We start from the raw sequence: 25,824 nt of genomic DNA, 5'->3' as shown, positions 1-25,824 counted from the left end.
AATCGTTCCTAGTTCCATTAGCGCGTGTCCTGTGCGGACGGAGGGAAGCAGATGGTTTGTGACTGGGTTTCTCGTGTGTGTTGAGGGCGGCCGTATTCTGACTTCTCTAATAAGCGTGCTTGGAACGAGTTATTAGCAGACGCATTTTTTAAGCGTTCTGCGGTGTGCGTGAGTTGCGCAAGTTTAGTTGCTTGGTTAAGTTACGTGTCCTGTATGGACCAGAGAAAGACACGTGAGTAAGCGTGATGGAAAGTTTGCGTGCGTCGCAAGTACGTGTTCGGAATATGGACCACAAAGCTAGCGCGATTGTGATTACGTGCCTGTGGAGTTGACCAGACCGTTCAGTGGCACCAGTACGTGCGATAAGTACACCACTTCGATAGGGTAAAAACAGGCTCTTCGTGAAGTTAGGCTGCTTAAGTTATGTTTGGGTATTGGTGGTTGGAAGCCTTCGGTTCAATTCTGCGTAAACCTTTACTCTTTTGCAGCGCGACGGTCGTGTTTGGTCGAGCTCAGGGGGAACGTGAACGCTCACTTTGGCGGCACGAAATTTTGGGGCAAAATTTGGGATTACCAGTTGAGTGGCTTGCATTGAAATTTTGATTGGAAGCCTGGTGGGTTAACAGCTGATTCCGGGTGTTTGCACGCTGAGTGGTATTGTGTTGCTAGGATCGACTCTTCTGTGCCGGTTGTTGTGAGATGGTTGAAGGCATTCCAAGTACGCAGGGATTGCAGAGAGCAAAGCCGTATTCTTGCTCGCCAGCCATTCTCTTCCTGCCCAGCGGGTGTCAGCACTGGCCAGGCGAGATTTTCCGGGCCATGGAGGAGCTGTTAGAAACGGCCTGCAGGGGTAGTGCTCTGCAAAACTATCTCAGCCCGCTGCAGGTGCTTCGATCGATCCGCGGTGGTGGCGCCCTTCAGAGAACCAGCGAGGACGACAGCGCTAACCGACCATGAACTTCCTTCGAAGAACTGGAGACTACGGCAGCAGGGCTGGCCACGTTTGGCGCCCCGTGTATTGTTGGTTGATTTGCCGGGTCTGCATGGTCTCTCTGCTGCAAGAAGAGCTTCCCTAACAAAAGGGTGCTTTGTGGTACGTGGGCCCCAGGATTCGTCGCAGTCTGCTGACACTCGTGGCGACTACAGGAGAAAGGCAGCTATGGAATTTAGAGGCGCCGTCTGGGGTCAGGCGTGACCATCTGGCTACGAGGACGCGCTCAACTCAGGTTCTGGGAATCCAAAGTGCGTACGTGTATGTGTGAGCCCTCCTCCTCCAAAAAGGCCGCTCAACTTCGATGACGTTGGACGCCACGAATTGGCGGTGAACTGCCGTTTCCCTCACCTAGGGATCTAGGGAGCACAGAGTGTTTATAAGCGGCTGTTTGTCGGCTGCTATGGTGTGCTCTTTAGTGTGCTCGTGAGCTGTCTGCTCTGTGATCGTACTCATGAGCTGTGTGCTCGTGCTCGAGAAGCAATGTGTTTGGAGCCTCGTGCTCGGATGTTCTATGAACGGTCTTGCGGGCTCCATTCGGGAGTCACGCTAGACTGTCGAATGTATCTTGTTCTACTGTAAATATCTGTAAATAAGCCCTCTACACCTAGTTCCTCCCAAGTTCCTCCCTACGACCTCCAACCCTTACAAATGGTGGCGGCGGCGAGATCGTCCGACAACTGTAATACGGGCCGACCCGCGGCGGAGGTGAAACAGGCGTTAAGCACTCCCCATATGTGGGCGGATCCCGAAGATGGTGCGATGCCGGGCCGACCCGCGGTGGAGGTGAAGCAGGCGTTAAGCACTCCCCATATGTGGGCCGATCCCGAAGATAGTGTGATGCCGGGTCGGCCCGCGGCGGAGGTGCAGTTCGCAATGAAGAAGCCCACATACACAGCTTCGTTGGTCATCCTTCTTCACAGAGTGCAAGGGCACTGATTTTTCATTCTCTTTCGGTATTTGATATCTTGTTATACGAGATGATCAAGTTTTCCGGAATTTTCAAAGGTTGCCTGTGGCAGATAACATAATTGTTGTCCTTCGGCTATATCATTCGAAGAGGTGGACATTACTAGCGCGGAAGATCAGAACACATATTCAGCGAATTAAGAAATGCAGTAATTAATTTTAAACTAATTACTTTATGGTGCATTTACAATTTATGAATTGTGGCAAGTTAGTTTGCAAGACGTATCCACTCGAAATTAATCTCCATGATGACACCGGTTTCGAGATATTATTTTCCAGCGTGTGGGACGAAATACATGTGTGTTACAGGTACTTTTGTTTTTCAATGCGCAAAAGAGCGTCTTAAAAAAAGTAAGTGGAACAAAAGTGCATTTTTATGGCGAGTGTTATTGCGCATATCTCCAAGCTGGTGTCATTCTGGAAATTCATTCCAACTGAACGCGCCTTGCGAACTCACCGGCTACGATTAGTAAATTGCGATGTATGCCACAATTTATTTATTTATTTATTTGTTTATTTATTTGTTTATTTATTTATTTATTTACACAATACTGCAGGCAGCAGTGCTGCCCAAGCAGGAGAGGGTTTACAAAAGATGCTTTGTCAACATATTTTCAAATGAAACATAAGAGGTGCATGCAACAACACATTCCGGTAAATGATTCCATTCTTCCCTCGTAAGTGGAAAAAATGATTTCTGAAAGATTTTAGTTCGAGCAAAGCATGACTGAACTACTTTAGAATGAAAAATACGCGACGACCTATGTGGAGCATGGGTAATATATGTGGCATTTGCTAAACCAGCTTTATTATGATACAACGAGTAAAAAAATTTCAACCTGGCGATTTTGCGGCGCACGTGGAGCGGATCCAGTCCAAGTTTGCCTAACATGTTAGAAACTGATGAAGATGTTTTGTAATCAGAGCAAATAAACCGTGCAGCCAGTGTTTGGATCGGACTGCTGGTACGATCTGTTGGGAACTCGGCGCTGACGCCCGTGGTTGTACCTGGGTCGCAAGCCCCAAGGGTAGCGTTGGCCTGGCGGCCTGGGGTACAACTGGAAGCATCCGAAGGTCCCGGCAAAGCATGAGTCGACTGGTAACAACGAAACAACTTGTTTATTTTAACATCGCAAAGAGTTGGCGGTCAGGTTGACCGAAGTAGAGAGACGGGAGAGCACTTCACTCAACAGAAGAAATCGGAGCCCTCCTTTTTTGCGTCCGGGGGCAGCTGTTTTTATACTCTCGCAGTTGAGGGCAAGAAGGAACCCCTCAAAAGACGAGCACGTGAATGTACAATGGGCTAATGGTGACGCACACTGTCGTAGCGATGCCGTAGCACCATGACGAGCACGATCTCGTAGCACCCTGTCGAGCACGATCTCGTAGCACCCTGTTGTAGCGCTGCCGGTCGGGCACAATGACTGTAATGAGAGGATGGTCCCTGCTTTGGCATCGCCTGTTTCGGGCACAATGACTGGAATGAGAGGATGGTCCCTGCTTTGGCATCGCCTGTTTCGGGCACAATGACTGGAATGAGAGGATGGTCCCTGCTTTGGCATCGCCTGTTTCGGGCACAATGACTGGAATGCGAGGGTGATCTTTTGCGGTCGCATCGCCGCAGTCGCGCCTGGAAACACCTGCCGATGAGTGTTGCGGCGACGACGATCGGGCCAAAATGTCTGCCGCCCCGCCGCAGTCGCGCCGGCAAAACCACGTGTCGCAGGCGAAACGCAACAGACCGCCCCGCCGGGGGAAGGAGATCCCGATGGACAGGGGACTGCATCCGCTGTCCGGAGGGATGTCGCTCGATGATGCTCATAACCGAAGTCGGGCGTCCCTCGACGTTTCTTGAGCGCAGCGCACAGAGAAGGCCTCGTTCTCTTGTTCAGGTTCGCACGGGACACTGCAAAGTGACTTCGGGAGAGTTCACATTTTTGTTCTCGTTCCCGGTAAGCGTTAGAACTACGCTGAAACTCAACCGCTCAGTCAGCAAGCACGGCACAACCCTCACTAAGCCCTGCCAGGCTCTTTCCCCTTTTTATACCACTGCCTAGTTCCTTACAGTAGTCTAGCATCACTCAGAACGCGTCCACAAATTGAAAAATTGCACTAGAAAGCATATCATCACTTTGAAACACTAAACAAAAGCAATATGTTAAAAAAAATCCTGCCTCAGGAAGAAAAACATCAGTAACAAACAATTTTGAGGCTGATTCCTACGTTAGGGGCTTCGACTTAAGCCATCGGCGTTACCGTTGAGACTCCCCTTTTTGTAACGCACCTCAAAGGAATATTGTTGTAAAGCGAGGCTCCAGCGCAGGAGGCGGCCATTTTTGGGAGAGATGGTCTGCAGCCATTGGAGAGGGCAGTGATCCGTCTCAATGATAAACCTCGAGCCGGCTAGATAGCATGACAATTTCTGAACGGCCCACACGAGACACGCACACTCTTTCTCGGTGGCGCTATACGCCTGCTCACGACTGGTCAGCTTACGACTGGCATACAGGACGGGGTGTTCTACTTCTCCATTTTCCCGTTGGCACAGTACAACGCCCATGCCTCGCTCACTAGCATCGCACTGAACAATGAACCCTTTTGTATAGTCTGGCGATCGTAGCACAGGCTGGCTTGTTAGGGCACTCTTTAGGGCGCTAAAAGCTCTTTCCTTTGTCTCGTCCCAGACGACTGTTTGAGGCTCTGTCTTTCTTAGAGCATCCGTCAGGGGAGCCGCGATATCAGAGTACCTAGGGATGTACCTCTGATAGTAGCCGGCGACACCCAAGAACGACCGAATATCGGTCTTGGTGCGCGGCTGCGGAAAGTCTCGCACAGCGGCCACTTTTATTTCAGAGGGGCGGCGACGACCCTGACCAATCACGTGACCGAGGTAGACAACCTCGGCCTGTGCTAACTGGCACTTAGGAGCCTTTACTGTCAAGCCTGCTTCGCGCAGGCGGGTTAGCACTGCCCGCAAGTGTGTCATATGCTCAGACCAGGATGCGGAGAATATCGCTACGTCGTCTAGATACGGTAAAGCGAATTCTTGCTGTCCCCGCAACACTTTATCCATGAGACTTGAAAAACAGTATGGCGCGTTCTTTAAACCAAAACTCAACACTTTAGGACGGAATGTTCCCATTGGTGAAATGAACGCCGCATACCTACTAGCCTCTTCTGTAAGTGGAACCTGCCAATAACCCCTGACAAGATCTAGGGTGGAAATAAACTGAGCGCTACTAACTTTCTCAAGGCGCTCCTCGATGTTAGGGATCGGATAAATTTGATCCTTAGTGATGGAATTAAGCCTGCGGTAGTCGACGCAAGGACGAGGTTCCTTGCCCGGTACCTCAACTAAAATCAAAGGGGAGGTATAATCACTCTCACCTGCCTCAATAACACCGAGCTGTAGCATTTTCTTTACCTCAGCCTCCATAATATCGCTCTGGCGGGGTGACACCCGATACGCCTTGGATCGTACTGGCTCTGGGGAGGTAAGTTCTATATCATGAGTAAGTACCGAAGTCCTACCAGGCCTCTCAGAGAACAGACCTTGAAACTCTTGTAATAGCTGGTGTAGTTCGGTTTTCTGCTCAGGCGACAGCGGTGTTTTACTGATAAGGTCACTAATGACTTGACCGGTGTCTTCCCTGTTCGTCACTGAGCCTAGTCCTGGAAGCTCGACCGGAAGCTCTTCAGGAACGTTTACCATCATGCACACCACGGCTTCCCTTTGTCTATAAGGTTTGAGCAGATTACAGTGGTAAACTTGCTGTGCTTTCCGCTTTCCTGGCAGACTTACCACGTAGTTAACGTCCGACAGTTTCTGAACAATTCGCGCTGGGCCCTCCCACTGCACGTCTAGTTTGTTGTTTAGCGATGTGCGCAATATCATGACCTCATCGCCAACCTCAAAACGACGGGCCCTGGCTGTCCGATCATAATAAACCTTGGCCCTCTGCTGGGCCTTTGTCATTGCTTCACCTGACAACTCCTGTGCCCTTCTTAAGCGTTCGAGGAGCTTAAGCACGTACTCCACCACGACTGGGTCGTCGCCCCTACCTTCCCATGATTCTCGAAGCATGCGAAGCGGAGACCGAAGCGAGCGACCGTACACCAGCTCAGCTGGCGAAAACCCCGTAGCCGCATGCGGCGCGGTCCTTAAAGCAAACATCACCCCAGGCAGACACAGCTCCCAGTCAGTTCGATGTTCAAAACACAACGCTCTCAACACGCGCTTCATGACGGAGTGGAGCTTCTCAACGGAATTCGACTGTGGGTGGTACACTGAGCTGTGTAACAGCTTTACCCCACACCTTTCGAGAAAAGTTGTCGTCAAAGCGCTAGTAAACACTGTGCCCTGATCTGATTGGATTTCCGCAGGAAAACCAACTCGCGCAAATATGGACAGTAGTGCATTAACTATCTCAACTGAGCTGAGTTCTTTAAGCGGCACTGCTTCAGGGAACTTTGTCGCTGGGCAGATCACAGTCAAAATGTGTCTGTACCCCGTGGCTGTTACCGGCAGAGGTCCCACTGTATCAATAACGAGCCGTCTAAAAGGCTCCGTTATGATAGGTACCAATTTCAACGGCGCCCTTGATTTGTCCCCTGGTTTGCCCACCCGCTGACAAGTGTCACATGTCCTCACGAAATGGTCTGCGTCCCGAAAACACCCTGGCCAATAGTACTCTTGCAAGAGACGGTCCTTAGTTTTCTTAACTCCTAGGTGTCCGGACCACGAACCCCCATGCGACAAGCGCAACAGATCCTGACGATAGCATTGAGGCACGATCAGCTGATCGAACTCCACTCCTCTTCGGTCTAGATACTTCCGGTACAGGACTCCACCTCTTTCCACAAAACGCGCAGTTTTCCTGGCGATACCTTCTTTGACATTGCAGCGCACGTTTTCCAGGCTGCCATCCTTTTTTTGCTCGGCTATCAAAGCCGACCGGCTGACTTTTAGCAACCTATCAAGTCCGTCTGACGTAGGCGCGATGAGCAAATCAGTAGATAGCTCTTCTAACTTTCCCGAATCGGGATTTTCCTCTCCAGTATCTGGCGCCTTTAACGTTACAGACTCAAGTTTATTCAGTTCGGGCGTGCTCTGAATATCAGCTTGCTGCGCCTCTGACCCTTTTTCGTTGTTTGATAACGTCGGCCCCGCAACTACCGCCTTTGCAGCGAGCTCCCGAACCTTCGATCTGGTTAAGGCCTGAACACTAGCTTCACCAAACAAAAGCCCCTTCTCGCGCAGGAGGTGATCGGACCTGTTTGAAAATAGGTACGGGTACTGGGGGGGCAGCATAGATGACACTGCCGCCTCCGTCTCAAGCGCTCCGAAAGGTCCTTCAATAAGCACTTTTGCTACCGGCAGACACACGCTATGAGCTTCCACGGCTTGCTTGATCCATGCGCACTCGCCCGTGAACATATGGGGTTCTACGTAAGACGGGTGAACTACATCCATCGTTGCTGCGGAATCGCGAAGCACTCGGCACTCTTTCCCGTTCACGAGGAGGTCTCGCATGTAAGGCTCGAGAAGCTTCATGTTCTCGTCAGTGCTGCCTATTGAAAAAAAAACAACTTTTGGTGTTGTTTCCGGACACTGCGCCGAAAAGTGACCCGGCTTCTGGCACGTATAACAAACGCGCGCTTGCCTCATCTCGAACCGCTTTCTGCGTTCGGCTTCGGCTGCCGCCGTCTCCTTAGGTTCGGTCGCACTGCTTCCACTCGCATCCGCACTACGCGTGTTCCCCTTTGCTCTCATGGGTGTGAACTTCGGCCTCTCAAACTTCGAGCCAAATTCACCCTTTTGACCGTCCTTAGCTCCGCGAGCCCGACGCGTCACAAACTCCTCGGCTAGCTCAGCGGCTTTAGCCACCGTACAAACGTCTGGCCTATCCAAGACCCAGTATCGCACGTTCTCCGGTAACCGACTATAAAACTGTTCTAGCCCGAAACACTGCAGAACTTTATCGTGGTCACCAAACGCTTTCTCTTCTTTGAGCCACTCCTGCATGTTCGACATAAGCCTATACGCAAACTCTGTATATGACTCACTTCTGCCTTTCTCATTTTCCCGAAACTTCCGACGGAACGCCTCCGCAGACAGCCGGTACTTTTTTAGCAGACTCCATTTTACTTTGTCGAAATCCTCTGCTTCCTCTCTATCCAAGCGAGCGACTACGTCGGCCGCCTCGCCGGGTAACAAAGTGAGCAAGCGCTGTGGCCACGTTTCCCGAGAGAACCCCTGCTTCTCGCACGTTCGCTCAAAGTTAACCAGGAACAAACCAATGTCCTCTCCAAGCTTAAACGGCCGCATCAGGTCAGTCATTTTGAACAATACTCGTTCTCCTGCACCGTGTGCCTGACTTCCATTACGAGCGCGTTCCATCTCTATCTCGAGACGCTTCATTTCCAAAGCGTGTTGACGGTCACGCTCTTCTTTTTTCTCTTGTTGCTCTCGCTCTTTCTGTTCTTTACGTTCGCGCTCTTCTTTTTCTTTTTGCTCTTTAAGTTCGCGCTCCTGTCTTTTTGCAGTCTCTCTCTCTTCAATGGTCTCAAGGCATTCCGACAGCTCGTCATCCTCAGCCTCTAACTCAAGAATAGCCTTTATCAGTTCTGGTTTTCTTAGTTTGTCTGAGACATCCAGACCCAACTCTCTTGCAAGCTCCAACAATTTCGGTTTGCGCAACGACTTCAAATCCATGGCTGCTCTGAATGCTGCTTTCTCTACTGCTTACTATTGTCTTGCCGCAAACTAACCCGGCAGCAACGACAACCACAACTACCAGCTCTGTTTCTGACACTAACAAAAGCCTGGCAAAGCTCAGAAGAAGAAAGTCCCGCACTCACCAAACCTCGCAGCCAAGAGTCCAGCGCAGTCGTTCCGCTGCAGGCAACCAGTCATCACACAGGGCTCGTTGCACTGCTCCCGGATCGTCGTTGAGCTGCTCAGCATACAGTCAACTGCATCTCTTCGCTGCTGGCCTCCGTTGTCGCGATCTCACCGCTGGCAGACAGTTGTTTGAAGTCGGAGGCGATCTCACCGCTGCCAACCAGATGTTTGGATCGGACTGCTGGTACGATCTGTTGGGAACTCGGCGCTGACGCCCGTGGTTGTACCTGGGTCGCAAGCCCCAAGGGTAGCGTTGGCCTGGCGGCCTGGGGTACAACTGGAAGCATCCGAAGGTCCCGGCAAAGCATGAGTCGACTGGTAACAACGAAACAACTTGTTTATTTTAACATCGCAAAGAGTTGGCGGTCAGGTTGACCGAAGTAGAGAGACGGGAGAGCACTTCACTCAACAGAAGAAATCGGAGCCCTCCTCTTTTGCGTCCGGGGGCAGCTGTTTTTATACTCTCGCAGTTGAGGGCAAGAAGGAACCCCTCAAAAGACGAGCACGTGAATGTACAATGGGCTAATGGTGACGCACACTGTCGTAGCGATGCCGTAGCACCATGACGAGCACGATCTCGTAGCACCCTGTCGAGCACGATCTCGTAGCACCCTGTTGTAGCGCTGCCGGTCGGGCACAATGACTGTAATGAGAGGATGGTCCCTGCTTTGGCATCGCCTGTTTCGGGCACAATGACTGGAATGAGAGGATGGTCCCTGCTTTGGCATCGCCTGTTTCGGGCACAATGACTGGAATGAGAGGATGGTCCCTGCTTTGGCATCGCCTGTTTCGGGCACAATGACTGGAATGCGAGGGTGATCTTTTGCGGTCGCATCGCCGCAGTCGCGCCTGGAAACACCTGCCGATGAGTGTTGCGGCGACGACGATCGGGCCAAAATGTCTGCCGCCCCGCCGCAGTCGCGCCGGCAAAACCACGTGTCGCAGGCGAAACGCAACACCAGGCGCTGAATTCGTTCAAGTTTGTCAATTTCCTTTTTAATGAACGGGTCCCACTCTATGGAAGCATACTCTAGGACTGGGCGTACGAGGGAACGATAAGCCTGTAGCTTGACAGATGAAGGGGACTTTTTTAGCTTTCTACGTAGAAAGCAAAGTTTTTTGAAAGCTTTGTTGCATATGTTGTTAATATGGGTGTCCCATTTGAGGTTGCTGTGAATTGTTATGCCTAAATATTTAACAGAAGTAATTGATTCAAGGTTCCGATTGCCAATGTGGTAAGTATAAAGTAGTGGTTTTCGTTTCAATGTTATTGTCATTGACACTGTTTTGGAAAAATTTATTTGCATTCCTCTATCGTCGCACCAGCCCGCGAGTTTACAAAGACTGTTTTTAAGTGTATCCTGGCATGAGGAACTCCTTACAGTGGAATAAATGACACAATCATCAGCAAAAAATTTCACCTTGACATTAGGATCCAAATTTTTAGCAATATCATTTACATAGATAAAGAACAGCAGGGGTCCCAACACTGACCCCTGTGGTACACCGGATAAAACAGGCAGGCTATTAGATTTCACACCATCGATTTCCACAAATTGAACACGATTCGCCAAGTAAGCTTGAATCCAATGTACTATATTTTCTGGTAACCCAAGTGATTTAAGAATTTCAATTAGATTTGCATGTGGCACACGGTCAAATGTCTTTGACAAGTCTAGGAATATAGCGTCGATCTGCAGGCGGTCATCAATGGCACTGCCAAAGTCATGTACAATGGATAACAGTTGAGTTGAGGTTGAAAACTTTCTACGAAAGCCATGCTGAAAATCAACAAAAAATTTATTCGCTTCCAAGTGGCTAGATATGTGATTATCGATAATATGCTCCAAGAGCTTGCAACATGTGCTTATGAGGGAAATAGGTCTATAATTGGTAGGAGTAAGTTTATCACCAGATTTAAACACTGGTATTACTTTGGCCGTGAGCCAGTCTGTCGGTACAGAGCTCTGTTTAAGAGATGCATTAAAAATAATGTATAGGAATTCAGAAGTTAGTTCTGAGTAGCGTCGAAGAAAGTCGTTAGGCAAACCATCGGCTCCAGGCGATTTTTTTACGTCAATATCAAGCAACATAGTAAGAATTCCTTCACGACTAATTGCAATGTCAGGAATTGATTGAGATGTAGATAACGTATACGACTTATCGTGGGCGCTGAGAACTGAAGGTGGAGTGAATGCTTCATAAAATGTGTCATTGAATTCATTGACGATATCATTAAGATTAGAACTTACGCTGTTGTTTATTCTCAGCTGCTGAACACTACAATTAGAGTCAGACAGGAAACGCCAAAACTTGTCTGGGGAGCTTTTTAGGAATGTAATCATAGTCTGATTATAAAATTTGTCACGGGCGTTGCGAAGCTTGATGAGTAAAGCATCCCTTAAAGAGCGGAGTTCGGTATTCTGAGGAAGCTTATATTTGCTTTTGCGCTTTATTCTACGTTTGAGATGAATGATTTCACAAGTGATCCATGGATTATGACGTTTAGTTTTCTTTCTACGCGTCGGTACGAATTTATCGATACAATACTTAACAACAGAGTTAGACTTGTCGCAGAGAAGCATGACGTCATCATCACATTTGAAATCATCGAGGGAAAGGTATAAGCAATCCAAGACGGATTCGTCATCAGCCGATGAAAAATCTATGTAAGCAATTAGGAAGTTAAGTAGTGATTTTCTTAATTAGTTGAAGATGTGTTTTGATTTCTCAAGAAGGTAATGTCCGCCTTTCCGAATAATCCACCTCAAGAACTAGAACTATGTTATCTACGACAGGCGAGTTTTATGATTCCGAGATGGTTAGAAATGATCACGCCGTATGTTAAACCTGCAGTATCGTGCTGAATCGCTAGTTCGGCTAGCCTCCCCACCTATCATTAATGTTTTTTGTCACTAGCGCACTTGTGAGGCATTTTTGGTATGCGCAAATTATGTACAATTTGGGTGGGCTATGTGGTGTGAATGAAGTGCTATCGATGGCAGTGCGTGTTCGAGAGACTATTGCCCTATATGTAGGCTAGCGGTCTGGCATAACGCAGCGCCAGCTATTTTGAACTGTTGAGCTCACATGACGCAAATTCAAAAGATCACACATTTTTGTTCACTATATGTGTATATGCTTTCAGGAATATCGTGCGAAAATATCTCGCACGCACCGTTTGTCCTCTACCTTCTTGATTGCGTAGAACATCGTAACAATATTTTGCCTCTAGAAGAGATGCCTCGAAGCCACAATGTCGTCGTAAGGAGCGCCGTAGTGGTGGGCCGGTACAATATAACGGTTCTATTCAAATTCCTTTTTTTCTCTTTATCGCACTTTATCAGTATAGTTCGAGCAGTGCTCCCGCTCACGTTATTGCCTGCATCGACCGGCCGTCCTTCATTATATCGACCCAGATTACGCGAAGCGCACGAGCGCTTTTCTTTTTTGCGTCATTTCCTTCCCGTCGCAATGCGGCCACCACAGCCTGGAACCAAAGGCGTGGTCTCGTGTTGGACGTGGCATGACGCCACACAGGCAGTGAGGCGTACCGCGGTTATTTTGCTCAGGATATTCAAGTACATCGAAACAACATTCACTGCCACAGAAAATTGGGATATTTTTTCTAATGCCGAGTCCTTTTAGGTAAGGAAAATATAGAAGTTGAAATAGTGCAGTTGAGCATATATGCTAAATAATCCAAAAACGCTGACCAGCTCAGGTGGTTCAGGAAGTTCGCGGCACAGTTCTCTCACATGTGTCACATTTTCTGTAAAGTTCGATCGGATTGAGCGGGCATTTATATGTGCGTGCTAGCTGTATCTGCATCCGTGTCACAGAAACCGGGGAGGCCCGCAAACACTAGGCCACTGACGTATGCATGCCACGAGTGAATAACAGCATCAACAATTCTCCTTTCCTCGCGCAGGCTAGAACGAGGAAGGAGCCACATCCTTCCCTATAGGGGCAGTTACCGCCTTGAGAAACTTTTTGCCGTTACTTCGCCTGTGGGATCAGTCCATTATAACCAGCGCGCTATGACCTATACATTCTGTATTGGCTCAGGTCATAACGTATAACAGGTTGTAACCTTCTTTTCTTTCTTTTTTGTTTTTTGGCGGAGTACAATAAATCACTGGCGACGTCATCGTCCTCATTGTCAACCAATCCTTGTCGCAACCGTTGTCGCCTTGACGCCGCCTTGCCTGTGATTCTCACTTTCACGTTCGCATCAAACTCGCAATCGCTCCCCTTACGTCTGCATTTTGCGCTATGTGGTAACATATTGTGGAACCAAAGCGGATGCTGAATAGCCGCCAACCGGCAAAATGCTGTGCATAACATTGATTTCCACAGTGCGTGGGATCTGCACAATTAATTTTTTGCTGATGGCCACGTTTTTCTTCTTCTTTTGACATGTCTACATGGGAACACTGAGATGCCAGTATTAGCAAACGAGTAAACACAGAAAAACATCCGCCCATCGTTTTATTCTAGAAATAAAATCGGCAAGATAATAATATAGCGCAAAACAACTCAAACAGTTCTTTCCGGGAAGGAACCAGTATGTGAAGTGCAGTGTAGCCAGAAGTGAGCGACACGCCAATGGAAACTGGTGTGCACTAGAAACGGCTACTCCGACTGGAAAGAAACGTCTGCTCTTCGCAGTAGTTCCTCTATACTCGCGCGCAACTAACTGTGGTAATGAACGGAAAGCTATGGAGGCAAAGCGCGCACAAGTGAGAGCGCTCCTGAAAAGAGTCCCGTGTTTTCATCCACCTTAGTTTAAGCTGGGGAAGACAGAACAGAAACACTGTATTAGCAACAGTTAAATAAGATAAAACACACCTCCGAATGTAATAAGCTCACTTATTTCGCGGCTTTTCCCTTCCGCGTCTGGGCAAAAGCGAAACCGTCGCACGTGAAGCTGCGTAATTCAGCCTCTGTTTCGAGCAACCAAAAGCACTGTCAAACGCTGGTGGACTACTTGGCGCCGTAGCACATGTGCAGCAGCCACGTGCCCGTAGCTTTCCCTTCATTGCCACAGAAAGTTGTCCGCTAGTATAGTTAGCTTTCAGCTGGTGGAACAGGACGGTGCATTGAAACAACTTGACTTGGAGTGACCGAAACCATAGCGTGGCCGCTGCTCGTAATTCATGGAAGAGGCTTCTTGCTCTCGCAAGGGGAGATCAAAGCCATGTCCTTTTGCTGCTGCTGGGATCCGATACAACTGCTGCCGAACCTCATATATGGCTCTGCCAGACCTCAAACAGAAGCAGAGGAGAAAAAAATGCTGTCGCTGTCGTCATCGAGAGCAAATGTATGCATGAAATGGCAATTGGCAAAGCAGATTGGTTGGAGATGATACTAGCCACAATCTAAAATGGGTGCAATGCATGTTCGCAACGGCCGCCGTGGCCACATTTCGATCCCGCGACCCCGTGATTAGCAGCCCAACATAGCCACTAAGCAACAACGGCGGGTAGCAGCGCAACACCATAACCACTTCCGCGGTGGGTAGAAGCGCCTGAAGGAGCTGCGTTGCGCCATCTCTCGAGGCGACGTAAAACCCGTGTCGTGGAACTCACAGACCGCTGGCGTTCGGCGCTCAGCGCCAAAAGATGACAATGACTTATATTGTGCCCTGTATCTGCCTTTTGAACGTCGCCTATTGGAAATGACAAATAAAACTTTAGCGTGCTAGAAGTTACAGCTTGAGTAATATTGTGAACAAACATTAGGAAGAACTCGGAAGCGATATTTTTTGTAACTTGTGTTGTAACTTGTACTAAGGATTGGTGGCCAGAGACCGCATGTTCTGAAGTTCTGACTGGTTGCAAAAGATGATCTCGTTTACCGGCGAAAACATGCCGGCGATATGGTTCTAATCATTCCCCGCAAAGTCTCATCAGCCAAAGCAACGGTAGCAATAGAGATCGCCGCCGTTCGGTGGGAAATTTCTTGTTCTCATCCTTTCCTTTGTCGTGTCGGTGTTTTTTCGACTCTATCATATTTAGACGGGTAAGCGACGAAGTTTGTCTGCGCTGCAGCATGCAGTTTAAAGGCATTTCGCTAAAGTTCTGAATGTCGTTTGCCGCTTCTACAGTTTGCTGCTTCTTTACCGCGTTGCGATAGCTAGGCAGCACGATCGCAGGAACGCATGGTGTTGTACGTAAAAGCTACTGAAGCTTGCAAGAACTGAAATTGTTGGTTTTCTGTGGCCCGGTAAATCTTCGCACGAGCTGTCGCACACTTCATGTTTTTGCATCTCTTTTATGCATGGCTTCGAGCATGTTGAACTGTTGCTAGTTGCTTCATGCATAAGTGGTGTTGATTTTTTTTTTTTTTTTTGAGGTGCGAGGTTTTCACCCTACCTCGTTTGTAAAAGGTCTAAATCACTAGAATAGCAGCTTGGGCTTGTTGGTTTTCCATCCTGCTGTTAACAGCGTAAAATGTAGACAAGACACGAGACAAGAAGACACCGCAAGCGCTGTGGTGTCTTCTTGTCTCGTCTCTTGTCTACATTTTGCGCTGTTAACAGCAGGGTCTAAATCACGCTATGTCTTATCGGAATAATGCCATGCAAGTGCTTCTTTAACAGCTTTATTCTTTTCGCCCGAGGGCATCTTAGATATTGTGGTCTTTTGGGACATGTGTTTAGAAAATAGGTAGTTCAGGGTGGGAATTGCTAATATTCGTTACATATGGCATTTTTTGACCCATTTTCGCTGAAAAGTTCGCGTCACGTTTGGGAAGTCATGACACCTCGATGCTGTCTGAGCAGACTTACCACGCCGAGTGATTTGTTGGTTTCACAACGTAGTTCCTTTTTGCATGTGAATTTTGTACTCAACTGAATTCTTTCTTATTATGCTTACGCCGCAGATTACTAAACCCGGCCTTGCCGCCAGTGCCCATCTACTTTCGCTGGCGCTGCTCTGTCTTAAAATATATCATGTGGCATCTGTCTCTAGTAATATTCGAGAGAAAAAAAATAGATAACTACTGAAAACTTGGTCAGACTCTACCTTTGTACGTTTCCAAGCAGCTTCTTGGGGAACTTAATATTGCAGGAACTGCAGTGGGAACGGCAGTTCACCGGCGTATGCAGCAGAATAGCATCGGCGGTGCAGCGCTAACGCGCGCTCTTTTTGACCCGTGCGTTTGGCGACTTCGTTGACTAGTGTCCTCGTTTCCATCAATAAATTCCCAATGACTCTTCTTGAGGCGACTTTCACTGCACTTATTCGGCCATGTCACATGTATTCATCGGCAGAAAGATCGCAACGGCATGTGCAGACCTCGCAGCGTGCGGATTTGTTTGAGATATAAGTCTGCATTAACAACGGGTGCTTATTATTGAGGTACAGAAGCAGCATTACGGCAATGGTAGAATTAAAAAAAAACGATCCAAACATCGCATCACTCAACAAAATTTAGCAGATAGTTAACATGAGCTTCACTTCATGTAAATGGGGTTCATGGCGTTTGTCTGCGGGACGCACTTGGCGCGTATGGGGACCGGGTTGTCGAAAACACCGGTAACACTGTTCATACCCGCTCCCACAGAGGCCAGCGTCTTCCCTTTATGACAACTGTATACAGCTGTCACCGCAGAAGAAGCAGTCTGGCACCCGAAGAAATAAGAAATCGCAGCCGGGAACTTCAGCCATCCTTGCTGCAAAGGGTTGTCGCCTGCTGCTGCACCCGAGCGTACTGTTGGAAACGCCCGCTAGGTGGCTATCATTGGCGACCTCTAGAAGCGGTGCACTACTTGTATAGGCTTCTGGTTTCGGTAGCGGTTTAAGTAAGGAGGTCTCGATATATATATATATATATATATATATATATAAAGGAAAACTGCAATGTTGCGTCATTGAACGTGCGCACGCGCGCGTAACAGGTTTCGATCCTTTTTTTTTATTGGAACAGACTTAGCAACAAACTTGTGCGGCATATAGCGACATTGTTCCTTCAGCTGGTATACTTGAAAAGGCAGACATGCATGGCAGAAATGCAACTAAATAATAAGATTTCTGAAGTAAGGCAAAGTTGTTGGGCTAGTCGGTTCAACAGAAACATAGTCGCACACACCAGTGTGTGCGTCTATGTCTATGTGCACGTCTTGTCTTCGCGCTTATAAAATTTTGCTGAATAAAATTTCACTAATGAATTTTATATTTGTTAACTTGAGCGCACGTATCTCAACTGCGGAATTTGCTGTTGATCAGCAGCGAAGTCGTATGCCTTTGATTGATTTTATTGACATGCTCATTTCGCAGAAATATTTTGATTAGCGGCTGCGGTTTCGAGAATTACGTCCTCAAATTCATTGGCGAAATGCACTTAGACAAAATTCAGTGCTTATAACGGTTTAGTGGAACGTCAAATGCATTTCGTCACAGATATTGATAAACTGTTTTTTGAAACTGCATGTTGTTACGCACATTATTTCTGCTGAATGGATATGGGACTTCATTACTACTCGGCTTCAATGATGCTATTGGGACGTGTGCCTAAGAGTGAATAATTAGAAATGAATAAAGCTTTTTTTTAATTCGCTAATGTCTGATCGCGATTTATTGCGCAAATAATGTTCGCCCCCTCGAAGTGACTCAGATGATGTGGCAATATCGCGATTTCATCGCCAGGCGAGTCTTAATAAGTCCCTTCTAGTAATTGTTGTTGCCTAATGCTGGAGTTTCGTCCTTTCACACATTATCTGAATCAGGTGGTTTAGCTCTCCCTCTTAAATCGCCGCTGAGTTTGAGCGGCGATTTAATTATCGGTGACTGAGCGCTGAATCTCTCCTTCGCCATTACGGCGACGGGTCAGATTTCTGCTTTAGCAGTAACTTAGCCGCTTTGCAGCGAGAGGCAATCAGCGCCTTGTAGCCGAGGGGGGTCTCCTTCAACGCACTTACGCCACGATCGAGGCCCTCACGCTTCGGCTGAGTGTTTAATAGTGAACGAAATTCAGGAATATTTTAGGCTTTTTTTACAACTTTGGCAAGTGTGACTCATTCACGCTTTGTTTGATGCCCCTGCATCCCCCCTTCACTCTCCCTTTCTCTGTCTGCTCCTCAGGCTAGCCTCATTCGGGTGAACATAACCTTCGGTGACACTCCACAGTCCGGGCGTCACAGGGGGTAGATTCGTAAACGTATATTCAAAGAGACCTCATAGGCAGGGCAGACATTATTGAACGCCCTCGATGGGCACTAAAGAGGAAAGCTTCTGTAATAGGAAAAACGTCACTTTTACTGTTCGAGGTGGTTTTGTAAGCCAGAAAAGAGGCAACACCGAAAGACTTACGGCGACACCGCCATAAGGTTTCCGAACCAGCTCGCCGTGAATTTCGACAGCTTACACTGTTGCACGATTAGTTCATCATCGGAACACAAGGGCAAATTTACGTTTTAAGGGAACCACTAACGTGACCTATCAAGTTTCAGTTACCTTTCGTGCGTGAAAACGGCTCAAACACGAGCAAATACTTCGAAATTTCTGGCGTAACGTTGATGTACTGACGCTGAGGTTTCGAAATGGAAAAATAAAATAAAAATAAAAACAAAGTTTCTCTTTCGGTATCTCCAGTAATAATAAGCCTTTTCTTGCAATAAATAGTTGTTTGAAAGAATACTTCGCCAGCATTAAAGCCCCTAATTTAACCACTAAGCTTGCTACGAACTCTCTTAGAACGGGCGGGTGTCGCGGCCTTCGGTGTAGCGCATTTTGAAAGTTTCGAATGCTTTTCATGTAAACTTCTGCAGGCTTAAGTGATCGCGATGTTGTCTCGTAACACAACGTATTTCAGGCCCTGTTGTTGCCTGCCTACTTGTAAGGTCGTAGACTTCCTCAAGCCCATTAGCGTCTTTCCGCCTGTGGCCTCAACGCAAATGTAGATTACGTACTGGCAAGACACGTTCCCTTATTGTAAACTTCGCATCTTTTAATGAAAAACAGCTGATCCCAACCAACACAAAAAAGCTTAAAGGAACTGCAATCAGCATCTCTGGAGATTTTTCGGAAGTAGTGCGCAGAAAAAGATCGCTACGTTGGGAATTTGGGAAAAATCAACGCGCTAATAGAGTACGTGTGTCAATCAAATATGATGCTCTTTTTTTAGATGGTCAGAGGTACGTCTATGATGAAGCAGCTGGGCAGGTTGTCCAAAGCACGTGATGCGCAGTAAATGCGTCCCAAAACATTAGTTTCCTGTTTGTAAATTGCCGCAGTGTTAAAAATAAAACGAATGAATTTCACAACCTCGTTCGCATGACAAAAGCAATTCTAGTTCTTGGCATTGAATCGTGGCTTGATAACGATATCGCAGACGACGAAGTTTTTCCAAGTGGTTGCACGTGTTTCAGAAAAGATAGGAATAGTCATGGGGAGGGTCTTCTGTACTAGTTGATAGCAATATTTCTTGTTCTAGGCTTCATATTGGTGGTGCGTTGGGTCAAGATGTATGGTGTCACATAAGAATGGCGAAATGGCACGGCAATAACTGCCTGCTCTTTTTACAGGCCTACCAACCGCTCAATTGGTATTATGTTTGAATTCGCGAAAACAATAGAGACAGCCCGAACAGACTACTTGATAATTGGCGGGGATTTTAATTTTTCCGTATTCAGGTATAGACAGCAAGTTTGTCAAACTTGTCACCTTTCGAGGCCATCACAAGAAATGATGAATGTAGTAAAAACGTTTCATCTAACACAAATGGTGACTCAGCCAACAAGAAATAGTAATGTTTTGGACTTATTTCTAACAAACCGGCCCGATGGGGTAACCTCGATTTTGGTATTGCCCGGTCTAAGTGACCATGAAGGGACACAGTGGGAAATGAACATAACCTATGTCAAAGAAAAAATTCGACGCCGACCGAAAGATGTACAATTATACGCAAGCCAATGTTACAGGTATAGGTTCTGCGCTACAAAGATATTTAACAGAGGTTGAATTGCTTTCAGAAACTTCCGATGTGAACGATTTATGGGTATTATTTAAAACAACAATTTTGGAACTAAGGGACCAACATGTACCGTCATGGGTTCAAACGGCCCGGCGTTCTAGAAGTAAGCCCTGGTTCAATGCAGCGTTACGTTCTTTGGTACACAAAAGGCAAAGAATGTATGCTAAGTTCAAGAAAAAAGAAACTTCCTTATTGAAAGAGAGACTTCGCGCTATTACCAAGCAATTACAAAAGAAAACGAGAGAAGCAAGGCAGATCTCTTTTTTTTTTGTTTTTTAACACGCGGTTGCAAATCAACTCGGAGGAGTTCTGGAAGCATGTAACGTAACGGGAATGATGGAGTCCCTATACCACCGCTTGAGCTAAGTGGTGAAATAATAGAAGATAACCTTAATAAAGCCCATTCATTTAATAACTACTTTGCCTCAGTTTTTTCCTCAAAAGTATCGAATGAGCTACCACCTTACCCTAAAAATATAAACACACAAGAGATGGAAGACATAGTGATTGATAAAAGTGGTATCAGAGCACTGCTAGAATGGTTGGAACCCTCCAAAGCAGCCGGCCCGGATTGATTGTCATGCGGCCTCCAGAAGTCGTGCGCGCAGTTCATTTCTCCATAGTTAAGAGTGCTGTGTGCGAAATCACTCCTCACAGGCTGCCTTCCAAATGAATGGAAAAAGGCCTGTGTGGTGCCCGTTCATAAATCGGCGCCCCGGCAACATGTATGCAATTGTTGACCTATATCACAAGCATATCATGTAAAACCCTGGATGGAACACATTTCATACACTAGCATTATGAAGCACATTAACACTAATTCGCTGATTTAGCCTGAACAACATGGTTTTAGGCATGGTGTATCTTGTGCCACGCAATTAACTGAATTTGTTCACGACGTGTGTGAAGTGCCGGATCGAGGAGGCTGTGTAAATTCTTTGTTTATCGACTTCAAAAAAAGCCTTTGACGTTGTGGATCATGCTTTATTAGTTTAGAAACTGCATTGTTTTAATATTCATCCCCATCGCTTGGATAAAGGAGTACCTTACACTGCGATCACAATACGTAGTGGTGAATGGAGCGATATCGGATGTTATTGATGTAACCTCTGGCGTACCTCAGGAGTCGGTACTAGGCCCTTTGTTATTTTTAATTTTTATAAATGATGTGTCTACAAATGTTCTGTCATCAATGAGATTATTCGCTGATGATAGTGTTGTGTACCGCGAAATAACCTGTTCAGATGATGGTAAAAATTTGCAAAATGATTTAGATAGAATATATACATGGGGGGTGCGAGAAATGGAACATGCAACCAAACACGCAGAAAACGGTTCACATGCATTTCACAAGAAAAAAGAAGGCGGTACAGAGCACGACCTATTACATCAATGAATCTTGCTTGGGCAGCGTTCTAGAATTCAAATATTTAGGAATATATCTTACACGGTACATGTCTTGGCGCTATCATGGGCTATAACTATCAGGAAAAGCATGCAAAATGTTGGGTTTCTTGCGACAGAACACCAAGCTCTTTCCGAAACAAGCTCATGATCTGTTTCATAAAACATCTGTAAGGTCTATCCTAGAATATGGTTATACAGTCTGGGATCATGCAACAAACATTGACAAGGATAAAATTGAGAAAATGCAAAATCTCGGAGCCCGATATGTTTCACATAATTACAGCAGACAGCTTAGCATGACTGCTGCAAAGCAGACATCGGGGTAGCATCTGCTCCAAGAAAGAAGGAAAAAAATATGACTGAAGTTCTTCCACACCGTTTATAATTCTAGGACTGGCATAGACCGCGATAGGTACATTCTACGACCTCATTATGTATGCAGCCGTTTGGACCATGCGCACAGGATACGCGAATACAAGAGCCGAACTGAACTGCTCAGAAATTCATTTTTCCCCGCAAACGATCCCTGACTGGAATTGTCTACCCTCAGCCGTTTTGCATATTACTGATAATGCCAGCTTCGCTGCGGCGCTTTGAATGCGTACGCTCGCTTGTTTTGCATTAAGAACTAATACTACCCTCTTACCTATATGCCATGCTCAAACAATTATTTTATCCTGCTTCCATGTTCATTATAGTATGTATGTGCCCCCCTCCCCCACTGTAATGCCACTTAGCTGCTGCAGGCAATGTAGATAAATAAATAAATAAATAAATAAATAAATAAATAAATAAATAAATGCTGAAGTAAAAAGTTCGGACTCCTGAGGCATGACGGAAGCTGTTCTTGCTTTATGCCTGCAAATATCTTGTGCATATCTGCTAAAGTGTTCTTTCTTCTTCGTTGAAAGTAAAGCGAACGCTGTAGACGTAAACAAAAAACGCACGATCGTATACGGCAGCACATTGCCTGCAAGTTTCAACTGCATATAGCCACGAATTCTCTCGGGCCACGTGCAGAGCACAAAGTATATAGGAAAAGGCAGAAGAAGATGAAAATATCCGCACGGCATTTGTGCTCTTCAGGTCTGTTGCAGTCACAGAACCTGCTAAATATTGCGGGGCGCCCAGCTCGATTCCGGTCAGCATGCTCGGATCGGCAGAAAATTTTGTTGCTACACGTGATGTTCTTTTACTTTTTGTTCCAGGGAAGTTCTGGGGGCAGATTTGCGCCGTACATTTTGTTATCCTCGTATATCTTGTTTCTCTTCGAAAGGGCTGCATGTTATGAGAAATGCTTGCTGCGCTAATACGTATTTCTTTAGCGCGTTGTTTGACATTGGTCGATAATAACCGAATGTTCCATTTTGTCTTTTTCAGGTAAGTTTGCGGCGCCTTTTGTGCAATGGTCGGAAAAGCTGCCGAACCTGGGCAACAGCCAGACGGCTGCCCCCGTTCGTTCAATCCGTAAGTCTCCCGTTATAGTTTAGGGAAGAAAAGAAATAAAGCGAGGGTATGGTTTCATTAGCAATTTTGTGTCCTCGTCGAAAGGGAACCAGCAGCTCAAAGCTACGAGGACAGGAACACAGAATGACGGGACACAGTGTTCCTGTCTTCCGCCCCTTGTTCCCCCTTCGACGCGTGGCCGACCAACCAGCTCAAAACGAGATTCTGTCTTTAGAGTATGCACCGACCTCGCGTGGTGTCCTGTACACTTTTCGCCGTGTCGGGCCATCTAAACATTAGAGTGATGGACTTGCCGATTAAGAGTCGCATGAGAGGCACGCAGGGGACGCGCACCACGCCATCTTTTTTTCCGCACGAACCTTTAACAGTAGCATTTCGCGTAATTCTGTGCTATATATACCTTTGAGACTAAGCCGCCAGGTTGCCTTGAAGCGAAATTAAATGAGAATGTTAAGGCCGGGGTCCTAAGTCAATGTCTTTTGAATAGCAAATAGGTAACCGGAAATGATTTTTTTCTTTCTTTATTACTATTATTATTTCGCTGAAGGCGAAAAAGATAAAACAAAAATCTATGACGAGGGGCGTTATGTTTCGGCACCAAATGTCATCGCTTTCGACAGCGTCTGATCGGGACTTGTTGTTTATCTTTCATCGTTTAGTTTGTACTGAAAATAAACCAAACACTTATCTTGGCAATTTCTGAGAGTGTGAGTGAGTGAAAAACTTTATTGAGCTCTAGATTCGCTGGTCTTCTGCGGTCTTCAGATGGCTTCGTCCAACTTCTTGCACAACGGTGGGTTGTCGTTACTACAGGGCTCCGCTGGATGCCACTGCCAGTTGTGCTCGCCGAATCATACCTTCTTGGTCGACCCGGCGGTCGCTGTAGAGCACTCCCTCCCATTGCTCCGCACTCGGGTTTGGTATAACGGCTACCACGTCGGTCATCTGGCGTGCCCACGTTATGTGATACAGCGTGGGTGCTTCGTTGCACCAGGGGAATTTGTCATTGTATTGTGTGGGATACATTTTGCTGAGTACGCTTAGGTTCGTGTGTGAGCCCGTTTGTAGCTGCCTCCACGCGACAGAGTCCTCTCTGCTAAGGGAGTTGTGCGCTGGTGGATACCGCTTTCTGCAGCCCTTGTAGTAATTTAGTATTGCCGAATAGTCTTGGGGTACAGGTTCGGACATTTTGCGGGCAAAGGCTGCCCGAATGCGCGAATATACATTGAAATGCAGGACTCCACGCAGACGTACCGGCGCTGTATTTTCGCTACAGCTGCCAGCCTCTGGCTGCCAAACAAATTCAAGTGGCGTTGTTAAACGCAGCGTGAAGCATTGTGCCTTTCACCTCGACGAAGAGGTGATATATATATATATATATATATATATATATATATATATATATATATATATATATATATATATATATATATACACATACACCCTGCTTTCTTGAAAGATTGTATCGTGGTTGTGTCACCATCTCGGACGGTACTCTGCCGTTATAGTCTGCCGGCGTTACTCTTCTTGGCATCGGCGCGCGGCTAGTGAACGTTGTTGGCAGTATTTTAGAGCGTACGTGAACGAAAAAAGCGTAAACGAAGAAAAAAAGAATCAACCATCTTTGCGGGTGAACTTCCTTGCGCCATGTCCTACGCCAGCCTATGGCGCCAGCTGCACGCGTTCACAGCGAAGTGTATGATCCGCTTCCCATGGCGGCTTCCACGATGCAGTGTTTTCATTTTATGACACGCCGCTGCAGAGGAGCAGACGGCGCCTCTTGGAGGCGCCAGCACCGCTTTACATAGATTTCGCAAACAAAAATAAAAGAATTATAGGACTTTCCCGTTCTGGTCGATTTGTGTTTCTGCCGCGCTTTAATGCTGCTTGCCCATCTCTCAGGGATTTACGTATTCTCCGTGTTCGACGGACGCAAAGGGAGGAACCGGGTTGATGGATTCCGCGTGGCACGGTGTGTTGCCCGCACCTTATATGGGAGGCTAAGCTACTCTTCGCATTCACAATATTGTACGGGAGTTCTGCGCTTCTGATGTGTCTGCTGTGCGTTGCCTTTGCTATGTGAAGCTAAAGCTTATGCGCTGTTTTGGTATTTTAGTGTATGAAATCCTGTAAATATTTTCGTTTGACAATTAAGAACTCCTTCTTTCGCTGACGCTGCCTAAAATTTTGAAAACAACAATGCCTTCATTTCAAGAAACATCCAATACATATACTCCCTGTAATCCCTAGAACGCGTAAAACGCCGACCTCATTTTTGTTTTAATAAAGGAAAGCAGGCGTTAAACGTTCTAGTGGTAGCAATATATATATATATATATATATATATATATATATATATATATATATATATATATATATATATATATATATATATATATATATATATATATATATTGCTGGGCGCTAGCCCTGGTTTCACGGTATTCGATCACACTTAAAATATTAGAAAAATGGGCCATGTGATTTGAACCTGAGCGCTTCAGGTCGGTTTGGCAGTGTTGCAATCCGTAAACCACGCATCCGCAGTAACGGGCGCCACAAAAACTGCGCCATGTAACATATAGCAAAATCAGTGGCAATGTGTCGTTAACTCGAACGATTCGCAACCGACGTCCCGTTCACAATTCAAGATAAGAAAGAAAAACAAATGAATAAAGAAAGGAAGAAAGAAAGAAAGAAAGAAAGAAACGAAGAAAGAGAACGATATACATGCTGGTTGGGCCACGATGCGCAAAGGTAATTTTAGTCTGTTCAACGAAGGAGGAAAATAAAGATCGCAACAGCGGATGACGAAATAAGTAAGGGATGAAACACTTGTATGATTCGGGACTTTATTGTTAATTACAAGCAAGTGCCCAATTAAATTTGTTTTTTTCATTATGTTGCTTCTTTGCTTTTCAGTGCATTTCGGTTCAGGCTACTTCGTTCATGGGCTTACGCCTGTAAAATTGAATCTACGCTTTTTCGCAAATAAGGGAAATTTAATTATTATTGACGTTAGCGAGACGATGACGCCACCGGCAAAAGTAGATTTGCCTCACCTCGGCTCCTGTTTTTCTGTTCGGTTCGACCAACTTTTTACGTT

At 46.5% G+C, this 25,824-nt stretch overlaps 1 protein-coding gene across 1 annotated transcript in view; it reads left to right on the top strand.

Moving 5' to 3' along the window:
- LOC142584593 (glycosyltransferase 25 family member-like) overlaps positions 1-22,759 on the top strand; it is a 438,601-nt gene extending 415,842 nt beyond the window's left edge. Inside the window, exon 9 of the mRNA XM_075694721.1 lies at positions 22,632-22,759. Within this exon, the coding sequence (XP_075550836.1) occupies positions 22,632-22,635 (4 nt within the window). The 3' untranslated portion in view covers positions 22,636-22,759. The remainder of the gene's footprint in view (positions 1-22,631) is intronic.
- The last annotated feature ends 3,065 nt before the right edge of the window (positions 22,760-25,824 follow it).

The sequence above is a fragment of the Dermacentor variabilis genome, chromosome 1 (assembly GCF_050947875.1).
Source record: "Dermacentor variabilis isolate Ectoservices chromosome 1, ASM5094787v1, whole genome shotgun sequence".
NCBI lineage: Eukaryota > Metazoa > Arthropoda > Arachnida > Ixodida > Ixodidae > Dermacentor > Dermacentor variabilis.
Note: the sequence above shows the minus strand (reverse complement) of the source record. Positions and strands in the feature narration are given on the sequence as shown.